General features: G+C 34.8%; 1 protein-coding gene across 2 annotated transcripts in view; it reads right to left on the bottom strand.

Moving 5' to 3' along the window:
- Positions 1-11,092, bottom strand: part of EPC1 (enhancer of polycomb 1) — a 94,850-nt gene extending 83,758 nt beyond the window's left edge. Inside the window, exon 1 of one of the 2 annotated variants that reach the window (XM_039839761.1) lies at positions 10,805-11,083. In XM_039839761.1, coding sequence (XP_039695695.1) covers positions 10,805-10,807 — 3 coding nt within the window. In that variant the 5' untranslated portion in view covers positions 10,808-11,083. Of the gene's footprint in view, positions 1-10,804 lie in introns of both variants that reach the window. The other variant, XM_039839760.1, reaches the window with a different exon arrangement.
- Positions 11,093-11,493: the final 401 nt, after the last annotated feature.

Below are 11,493 nucleotides of genomic sequence, written 5' to 3' on the forward strand. Positions count from 1 at the left end.
GTAATATAGAGTTCACAATGGTGAATTCCAGAGCTAAAAAAAAAAAAATCTACATGGAAACTTCCAATTTTCTGCTCATCAGTTACCATCCAAACTTCTAAAAAGATTAATAAGAGGTGAATTTCACCAGAAAAAAATATAATGGAATTTAGTGTAGATAGTCTTGAATTTTAGATATAAAGAAAAAAATTTCATTTAAGTCTAAAGACTTACAGACTTAAAAAAAAAAAACAAAATTTAAAATTCCATATATATGGTATGTAAAATAGAATGTATATTAAAATTTTTATTAATTATTTAACTAATGCTTTATTTTCAAGGGTTTTCCCACTTTTTATAGTGGTTCCTTTAACGTAGTATAGCTGAATGAGCATACTTTAAAAAATGCACAATATTAAGGAGCCATATAAAGGTGTGTTTTCTAATTGAAATTTATACATTTTCAAATTTATATGAATTCTAAGTTACTACTCATTTAAAAGGAATACATAGACAACTGTTTATTTCTATGCTCTCAAACAGCAACATCATTCTACCATTAGCCAGCCTGTTATTTCTCTTCTTTTCAATTTCTATCCATTTTGAGAAAAAGAATCCTAAGTTCTTAATAATATAAGTAGCCTTATAAACTCATAATTGTCAGGAAATATTACTGAAGCAAATCTTTTATGCATTTTTAGGTGCTCTCATGCTGCCCCCTGCTGCCCAGTATTCACACTTATTAAAAATTGTCCCAAACTTTCAATCCCTTCTGCTTCTCTTTAACTCTCCCCTTCAAAACTTACCTGGCCAGAGATTCAGACCATTGGAGTTTTCCTCTACCAGGCTAATGGGTAAGCAGATTACTGTAAAAAACAAGGTAGTTTCCTCCTACGTATCTCATCAGCATTTTCTGGCCAGTTACAAGCGTCTGGGTTTGTATTGTGTGGCCACTGACTGACATCCAGATAGTCCCTAACTTGAGATTCCAGATCCTATCTGTGCTGGTTCCAAGATACTGTCGTGGGTCTCTCCCAGGCTCTGAACCCGCATGTTATAGCTTACTTTTTACCCACACTGGACTTCTAGTCGCTATTCTCAAATGCCATGTGTTTTCTCTCCTCCTCGCTTATGCTCACACTGCTTTCTTTACCTGGAATGTCTTCTCTCAATTTCTACATGTTGAAAGCCTTCCTATCTTTCAGTTCTCTGGTAAAAATCACCTTCAAAGTTTATCCCAATTCCCAAATGCTTCTCTTCTTTTGTTCTCTTTTTAATCCTTTAAGGCTCGGCACAATGTTGTTGTTGTTTTTTAATGTAGTAGAAGCTCAATGAAGATTTATTTAATAAATGAAGAGCGGATAACAAAGACATCTTACTTCTTGGAAAAGCTATTTGACTTGTTGACTTTCAATAGAGTACCTGGAGAGGACAATGAGAGCCTCTCTAATACTGCAATATCTATACACATGAATGGGGTGATTTTTAAAAATTCCTATCACACTGTGCAAGTCCTGTTTTGATCTCTGATATCAGGGGTCTCTATGCAACCTGAACTTAAAGCTTATTCTGAGTGCTTATGATATATCAGGCATTATTCTAGGTGGCTTAAATGCACTAACTCATGGTCTCACACCAGCTAAATGAGGTAGGTTAAATTACCTTGTTTTATATAAGAGGAAACTGAGGGTCTGGACAGATAAGTAATTGGCCCCAGGTTGTACATGTAGTAAAGAGCAGGGCTAGGAACTCAAACAGGTCTGTCAAAGTTGTGTACTTAAAGTATTCTCATGCTGACTTCAATAAAATGTGTAGGGAGAGGCTTCTAGTCAGCTATTCTGGAAGTTAAAAAAACCTTGTCTATAGAATAAAGTTGGAAATTGTGACCACACAGTCAGACAAAGCCATAAGAGAGATTCTGTGTTAACTGAGTATCTGTTAATATCTGCAAGAGTTGATTGTTCTAAAATAAAGTTGATTGCTCTACAAGACAGACTGTGAAGGAATGTAGGATTCTGCCAAGTTCAGAGGTCTCTAGATTTAGATATAAAGGACAGTAATATATTCTAGAGCATTAAGAAATAAAAAATCCAAATATTTGTCAATTGATGTAGCCACTTGCATGGGGACCAGATTCTAACCTGGCTTGAAAAAAGGAAAGATATAACTCAATATTTTAGGCAAGTAAGCTTTCAGAATGCCATTCCATCCCCCTTTCCCTCCCCTTTCCCTCCCTCCCTCTCTCTCTCTTTTTTTTTTTTGATACAGCGAATATAAATAAGGCTCAGCATGCCACATCAATATCTCAGACAAGGGTCTAGTTATGTTCCAACCAAAACCTCTGCTCATCAAGAAATCTCAATAAACTGAGAAGGCAGACTGAAAAAAAATTCACTTGGAGAGGCAACACCTGAAATTGTTTGGTAGGATATATATAACTGTTATCCTCATAGATATGCATCTATTAACTTCAGAAATATTTTTTAGTGCAGGTAATTGTTCTCTTTAAGAACATTCGGCCTACTGCTGTACGAGATGAGCCTATTAGACTTTTGAGTAGGATTCCTAAGTTATATATAATGTTGAAACATTAAAGAGAACTTAAGAATCGCTGTATTTAGAAGTTAAATTTATTAGATATGTGTGCATTTCTTAACTTCTTGACAATGTTCTGTAAGCAACAAAGGAGGCAATTGTATGTAGTAAATTTATAAATGCAGTATAAAAAGTTGGAAAGTGTTTAATAAATAGTGTTATAGATGAGACCAAACTTTAAGGAACCATCATTTCTAAAATTGCAAGATTTGTAAATATGATAAAACTTGTAAAGTAAATTTGAAAACATAAGAACTGCCTTTGGATATGTAACTTTACTAAATTTCATATTAATTTAAAAAAACTCAAGTTAACTTTAGAATAGTCTGTCAATATACAAGACTCACTCTTGAGGACATAATGTAACATAACTTAAGAGCAGCTATTAGGCTGGCCTCTTCCAGCTAAAGCTGGGGTTCATTGAGTAGCCAACTTAATGTTTCATCACACAGAACTTGATTGGTCAGTTCAGTTATCTTTATTTTAGTTTGAAACCTTCCTTGCATCCTAGGAGGTGGATTGTAGCTTTTGAAAGATTAAGATGAGAAGTAACAATTCTAATCTACTGATCTCTCAAATTTTAGGCTTCGTGTCTTACTTCACCCGTGTAACTTAGCAATTCTTAACCCCAACTGTGTATTAGAATCTCATGGACAGGTTTTGGAAAATATTTATGCCCAGATCCCATCCCAGACCAACTAGAATCCCTGGGATGGGGTGTAGCCATTTTGTTTCTGGGTGATTTTCAGTTTAGGCAGAGTTGAGAACCACTGGTGCAGCAGTGTGAGCCTACCGTGGTCTGCAGGATCAGTGCTCTCCAGCAGAACTTTCTGCGATCATGAAATTACTATAGATTAAATGTCTATGTCCCCCTCCCCAATTCATATATTGAAATCTTAACCCCAAATGTAATGATATTCAGAGGTGGCACCTTTGGGAGGTGATTAGGTCCTGATGGTGGAGCCCTCATGAATGGGATCAGTGCCCTTATAAAAGACACCCAGAGAGCTTTCTCTCCCCTTCCCCCCATGTGAGGACACATTGAGTAAATGGCCATTTATGAACCAGGAAATGGACTTTCACCAGACACCGAATCCACTGGCTCCTTGATCTTGGAATTCCCAGCCTCCATAACTGTGAGAAATAAATTTCTGTTGTTTATAAGCCACCCAGTCTATAATATTCTGTTATATCAAACTAAGACAAAAATGTTCTATAAATCTGTTGTCTAGTATGGTAGCCATTAGCCAGGAGTAGCTACTGAATTATTAATTTTAATTAATTCAAACTTAAATTTAAGTTTACATAGCTACATGTGGCTAGTGACTACTGTATTGGACAACACAATCTTGGCAGTTTTAGGCTGTTCTAAATGATCTGAGTCTATCATTAAATAGGTGCTGAGTGACTCCTTTTGATACTAGACCAAATCAGCCTAAATTTACTACTCTTGCCTCAGGGTACTTCATACTAGCTTCTCTAACAAGGCTTCTAGTGGTATGAAGGGATAGCTCAAAGCTCATATTGGCTTCTGGAAACGTTAGGGACATTGAATTTGCTGATTGTTTTTCACTCATTTATGTTGGCAATCTGTTCCTTGGACTTTGTACTTTAATGAAAAATGAGCAAAGTCCTTCAGATCTAAAAATTTCTTAAGTCTCGAAGCAGTGAAGCAATTAAACTCTTGGAAAAGGTTCTCTTTGCTCGTCAGCACATTATAGTGTTTTTCAACTGGAGGTTCTGACCTCTGTCTTGGAGGATGGAGAGAGTCCAGTGGATTGGGGCAGCAGCCTGAGTTTCAGAGCTAAATATAGGTCATTGGCATGGCAGCCTTTCTTTTTCAGTCTCATCGAAACCATATCATGTTAATGAATGCAGGGCATTAGCGGTTGGTGGGATAAATCTTGAGAAAACCCAGCAAAATGCCACAGATACAGAAATCTTTTTAGGTGTAACTTGCTATTGAGTGCAACTAAGTTCTATTTTTACCTGCTTTTAAAAATAATTTATGTTATGGATTGCTGGTTTTTTTTTTTTAAGGTTAAAAATAAGACCCGTACATGAGTTGTTGGCAAATAAATCTCAGATGTGGTATTCATGCCGAGGCATAAGAAGAGACTTCTTTCAAGTCATTGCTGAACTCTCCCCTTTCCAGCGAGGCTATCCTGACCACACTATTTAATGTTGCGATATGTATTTATTCCTATATTTGCCAAATGTTAAGTGATATCCCTTAAAGTTTGGCATATTGAAAAGCCAAAATATTTATCACAGCAAGTACCATCTGGTTCTGTAGAGAAATGTCTCAAAAAGGGGTGTCTGGACCAGCAGTGTCAGCATCATCAGCATCATCTTGGAGCTTACTAGAAATGCAACTTCTCAGGCCCCATCCCAGACCAACTAAACCAGGAACCCTAGGTGCAGGGACCAGAAATCTGTGTTTTAGAAAGTTTGAGACCCACTGATCTAGAGCAGTGGTCCCCAACCTTTTTGGCACCAGGGACCAGTGCTCCTATGAGAATCTAATGCCTGATGATCTAAAGTGGAGCTGAGGCAGTGATGCTAGCGCTGGGAAGCGGCTGCAAATACAGATGAAGCTTCGCTCGCTGTCCCCCCACTCCCCCCCCCCCCCCCCCCCCGCTGCACCGCCACTCCTGCTGTGTGGCCCGATTCCTAACAGGTCAAGGACTGGTACCGGTCTGTGCCTCAGGGGTTGGGGACCCCTGACCTAGAGTACATTGAATCCCCCCAAAATATCCCAGAGTTGAAAACTTCCATACATCTCAAAGTTGGTAAAGATGGAAACATTTCGTACATAAAGTTGACCTTGTAAGTTGTGAAATATAAGCCAATATTTGGACCTAGCATTGTGAATTATGAGTTTACCCACTTCAATAAAGTCTCACAGACTTCCCAATCTTTGATCTTTATTCTCCCTATAAAAATTCAACTTCTAAAAGAATTTCATGAGGTATTCCTGAAGAGATAAGATGCAGTACCAATGTGCCTTTAGCGAATTCAACATATAAACATTCAGATATATATAAATTAGGTGGGGAATTACTCATTTTATGAAAAGGTTATTAGATTTATAAAATAATTCACTAGAGGATTCTTTGAAACAGTGACATTACACAGTACATTTCAAATATGTCAATTTATACACCATAAATTTGCAAATATCTAATGTGACTATATAGAAGAGTAGGTAAGTAAACAAGCTCTGATTTCAGACTCCCCAGGTTCAAACTTCGGCTTTTTCAGTTACTTTGCAACCTGGGCCAAACCTCAGCTTTTTATTTACTATGTAACTGGGCCAAAACTCTCTAAGCCTCAGTTTCCTCATCTATAAAATGGGTGTAATAATTGTTCTATCTCCAAGGTTTGTGTGAGGATTTAAGGAGATAATAAAAGTAGCATTTTTAGCCTAGAGGCTGGAACATAGTAAGCTCTAATTAAATGTTTGTTTTTAGATTTTTTTTTTTTTAAATTAGCTGCATCTGTGACCAGTCTGGTCTTTATGAAAACAGATATTCATGTTTTACCATTCAAGAATATTTATAGAAAGCAGTTAAAATTTATACAAAGCAAATAGGAGCTGACCATATTGAACATTGGATACTCAGTAAGTGTTCACTCTTCCAAGAGCTCTTCCCTAGCCAAAACAATCATGGTCATTTCAATCTCCTTGCCAGTCACTGGATAGGTATGACTATGTCCTACAAACTGGCCAGTGAGCTATAAGAAGCAGTGTGCTGTGTGCCTCTGGAAAGAATTTCTTCACTTATTAAGAGATGTATAAGAGAAATTCTTCTCCCTTTGGAAATTGTAATATCAGAATATGATACTTGGAGCTGCAGCAACCACCTTGTGACTATGAGGAAAGACAGCACTAACATTACTGCAAAGAAAAAAAACAAAACCTACTAAAGAACTTGATAACGCTGTGGAGCTATTGAACCCAACCTAGATCTGGCTTGCCTCCTGGTTGCTAATTAGGTTGAAATGATCGATTTTTTTTTAATGCCGCTATCAATAGCATTCTATATTAGTATGAAAGCAAACTAAATGACGTAATGCATCTTAGTATGGATTCATCGGCTCTATGACAAAATTTAATTGTGTACATCATTAAAAATGATGTACAAAAGGAGTCTCTACCACATTTGAAAAAAGTTTTCATTAAATGGACCTCAGAAGGACATGCTGCAAATTCCAACTACCAGAATGATCCTCTCCGTCTCTCTTCTCAAGCAAATAAGTTAATGTTTTATTTCTCATTTTGCAATAAGAATGTGCATTAGGTAACCAACTATTTATGTAGCATCTTTTTGGGTCATATCTAGAATCTGAGGGCTACCTTCCCCTCAATGTGTGAATATTTAGTATCCAAATATTGGTCCTTCATTAGAAGGACACTTGTTAAATCCTGTATAAACAGATTTAAATTAAAAAAAAAAAAATTTACTCCAGAGATCTTATTTGACCTTTATTCCCAAATGGGAACCTCCCACATGTAAGATCTTAGATTTAAAGTATCCTTAGAAAGTTGAACCATATTGGACTATAAACTCCATGAGGGATCCTTGCCTCTTTTTCTTATCATTGTCTCCTAGTGTCTTAGCATAATAGCACATAATAGATAGGAGGAAAATATAGAACAAACAAACCTCCAAATAAAAATGAATGTGAACAAATCAAATATAAAGTACACCCCTTTAATATTTTTCATAAAGAAACCATTATCTTTGCTTTACTTTCCCTTTAGATTCTCCATTTGAGACTATTTTTCAAAGAAAAAAAAAACAAAATCATAACACAAATACTGACTTTGTCTATTATTTCCCCCTTCTCTTCCTTTGCAAAATCATGCTGAGTACAGTAATCTGAATAGTCTCATGGAAAGTAATAATATGTCAAAAAATGGCAGAGGTAAATATGCAAGAGCAGTGGGTAGAATTAGAAACATATACAATTTCAGGTCTGTATTGAACTTGGTTTTCAGAGGGGAAAATTTTTAGCTATTTTTCCTTCTTCTAAAAAAGTTCATTCCAAGGTATGTGAGATTGGTCCTGGCTAATATTTTCAGCATTTTATGTTAGGTCATCTTAATGTCCCTATAAATGTTTCTTCCTTTTGTTAACTCATCTTTCCTAATAGGTTTGGCTAACCTGAAAATTTTCTCAATCTTTAGCAATACTAATGAACACAAATTAATAAATTAAGAAATTATGTTTTCTCATTGCATTGTCTTAATAAAATTCTCAGTTTATTTCTGTTATTGATCAAGCTCTATAATTTCAAGTTCATTTTTTATTGTTTAGAATTTGATTTACAGATTCTCCATGCCTTTGGTATCATTTATTTCTTCTTTCTACAACCTGTTTTTTGGCCATTTCACTACTCATTGACCCCTCCCTCCATCAGAGAGATGGGCAGGGTGAAAAAATAATATATTTTAATATAGTCAATTTTGCTACTTGCTAAGATCTTTGATTAAATTGTGTTTAAGAAAGATACAAGTGTGTAATTGTTCACTAAAATGACGTTTCGAGATTTAAAAAAAGAATTCTTTATTGTTCATGATTTAGCAACTGTTACTGTGGAAGTCAATTCTCTAAATGCTGTATTTAATAAATATTTTTGTGAAAACAGTGTTTAAGATAATAGTTCTAATCATAATCACACCAAACTCATGAGCCAAATGCCTACAAAAATGTTGCCAGTTACAAAAAGACTATCCACAGAATCAAGAGCTAAAATGAAGCACAAGGTGAATTTTTAAAATGGAGAATAATATAAAATAATGAATTGTTTTTTTCTTCATAAATTTAAACCTCTTTACTTACATAGTGATGTAAGAGTCATGGATGGAAGAATATCTTTAATATAAATATCCACAGATGATATTTTAAAGTGAAGATTGAACTATAATGGTTACTTCATAATCAATGATGTAATAGTCAATGATGTTGGAGAACAAAGAGCATTGCATAGCTACATATGGACTTCATAGCATCAGTTTGTTTTTAAAAGGGGGCTAAATTATAGAAACAGCTTTAGTTTCCATGAATTAAAATTTAAAATATCACCAGCTGAATTACAGAATATTTTAGCAATAAACATATTGGCGAGTATATTTTATTCAGTAGATCAACTTTAGAGAACTAAACTCTCCATCATAACCAGAGGATTAGATAATATACGTATACCTGCAGTATTTCATTCTATAAATAATCTATAATGTCATAACTAGTCTTGATGGGGGCATCTAAATTTTACAAAGAGATAAAATGTCACAGTGAATATTTTCAAATTTTATAGCGTAGTATAAATAAAATGTGGGCATAATATATGATTATTTTTTAAGTTCAAGGAAAGGATCCTAAACAGGTAAATTATAGGGACACAAAACTCAGGAATACTATTCCTAGTCACTTACACACATTCTTTTTCTTCAGAATTTTAAATGTTTAGTGAAACAGCATTTTTATATTTCAAAGTGAATAAAAAAACTTAAAAGCTCAGAAATTTTTACTCTCTCAAGAAATAATCTGTTCAATCGTATGGAAAGGTGGTCTAGGATACTATTTCAGTTGTTTTTATTTTATTTGCCAAAATAATATGTTTTTAGGTACAACTACTGATTCTTCCCACTTTCTTTTTGAACGAAGAATATACTTACTATCTTTATAAACAACTAAAATGTTCACAGAGACCAATAAAACCTATGTCAAATCATAATATACATTTTTGTTCTTGTGAGGCTTTGGGCCTAAATCCCATATTCTCTAATCAGATAACTCAGTAAGAACAAAGATGGAAAAGATTTATCTTGAATTTAGATATGGGATACCAATATTTTAAAAGTTAAAAGCAGTTGTATACATATTCTTAAAGAATTATCTTATTCCAAAAATATTTGCTCTTTTTAAAGTAAGTATATACACTAATTCAATTGAAGTATAATTTCAAAATAAAACAAACAACAATGTAGGCAATATTACATGTCAAACTACTAGTAAATTCCCATGAGAAACTTAGAATAGTAATTTAAGAAATCCCTAGGTTCAAAATGAAATTCAACTTTTACAATGTTCAGTGAACTAAAACTCAACGTTTTGTTAAACTGAAAAGACATTAAAATGTATAATACTGTAATATAAGGAAAATGCAAAATGTTACTGAGGAAAAACCAACAGCTTTATCATTGAAGAATTCTGATATAGTCATATCAGATAAAACACAACTGCAAACTGCATGCTTGTCCCTGATGGTCCCCGGACTGGCTGTGACGACATGTCTGCTCTCACCCACAGTTCACAGTTCACAGAAAGCATTTAAATCATATAACTGAATAATTTCCTCTGACCAAATTAAACTTTCTTTAAGGAAAAAAAGGAATAAGAGAATAGATCAAATCTTGCCCCACCTCTTCTTTTTCCTCCTTTTTTCTTTAGTGAAACTGACATAGATTGTTGAGGAGCACTACAGCGCCACCAACACAGATCAATGCAAAACAAAAAAGATCTCCCACCGTGTGCAAAAAGAAAAAAAATTAGAAAAATGCCAAAAATTACAAAATGTCTCCCAAATGTACCTTTTTGGAGAAATACAAGATAGATCTGCAAAGATTATCTAATGAAGAGCATCGAAGAATTAACATCATGGAATACAAGTTTAGATCTGATCAGCAAATAAAAGATCCACTATTTAGTAACAGCCATAACTTAATATAAACCCAGTTATGTCAATCTCCACCTTCATTATACCAAGGGCAGCTTTTCTGTAGTTTGTATCTGAGTGATCCATCAAGAAAACCACAATAGGCCTTAAAAAAAAATTTCAAAACTACAGCCATAGTTCACCAGCTGACAATTTAGTCCTGGACACATTAGGTAATATATGATTTTTATAAAGAGGATATGCACATATTTGGCATATCCAACATTGCTGGCACAAAACAAGTCCATCTTGAAATAGCTGAGTTCCTCCGTAGTTCACAGTAATTAAAGTATAATTTATATTATGAATATTTAGCTTTAATAAAAAAACTATTTTTTTTTCTTTTGGTAAAGATTAACTAGACAAGATTAGGTGGAATGTTCAGATCAAAGCTAAAGAAAAATACAAAGATTGGTTTTGTAAGAAGAAACACAATGAAAATCCTTTTTATCTGGTGGCTCATTTAAATATTTAATGACATAAATGTTTAAAATTACAAACTTACCATTAGCGTAGGCAAAGAAGAAGCCAGTTCTTGAAAAATAATTGTAACAATATAGGCTGGATACTTGTGTCCCTAGAAACAACAGCCTCCAGGCAGCATATGGATCTTGAAACATCTTTACAATTTTTGGTAAATAAAAAGTAATACTTTCTTCCATGATCGGTACTGAATGGGGTGGCTTCCCCCAGGATCTGTGGGCGTCTGGGAAAAATCGGAGAAATATCTACAGAAGATTAAAAGCAGAGGAGGCAGCGGCAGCCAGAAGACTCTGGGGTTAACAACTTTGCGATGGCAAGCAGACGTGCTCTGATTGGCTAGGAGGGCAGTGTCCCTACAGTCTGCACTATCCCCCGCTCCCCCCGCCTCCTGCAGCTCGGAAAAAAATGCAGTGTGTGTGCCATTTTACACTGGGCTTTTAAAAGCACAGCCATCCAAATGACAAAAGTCTAAGCTCGCTATTAAGTGACACTGCAAAACAATAGCACCCACGACTGCTTGTTAGCTCAGGAAAATGCCGTTTTAACGTCTTAAGGAACACTCTCGTTTCTTGTATGTGGGATTTTAAGGAATATAATGCTTTTCTTAAGCGATTGTTTATCACTTCACAAATGTCGATGTATAATTTGGATACAAATATGGCCATTTCAAAACTATTTCCTTCAAAACATCTTTGATTTGATATCATTAAG

The sequence above is a fragment of the Pteropus medius genome, unplaced genomic scaffold (genome assembly GCF_902729225.1).
Source record: "Pteropus medius unplaced genomic scaffold, Ma_sr-lr_union100, whole genome shotgun sequence".
NCBI classification, from domain to species: domain Eukaryota; kingdom Metazoa; phylum Chordata; class Mammalia; order Chiroptera; family Pteropodidae; genus Pteropus; species Pteropus medius.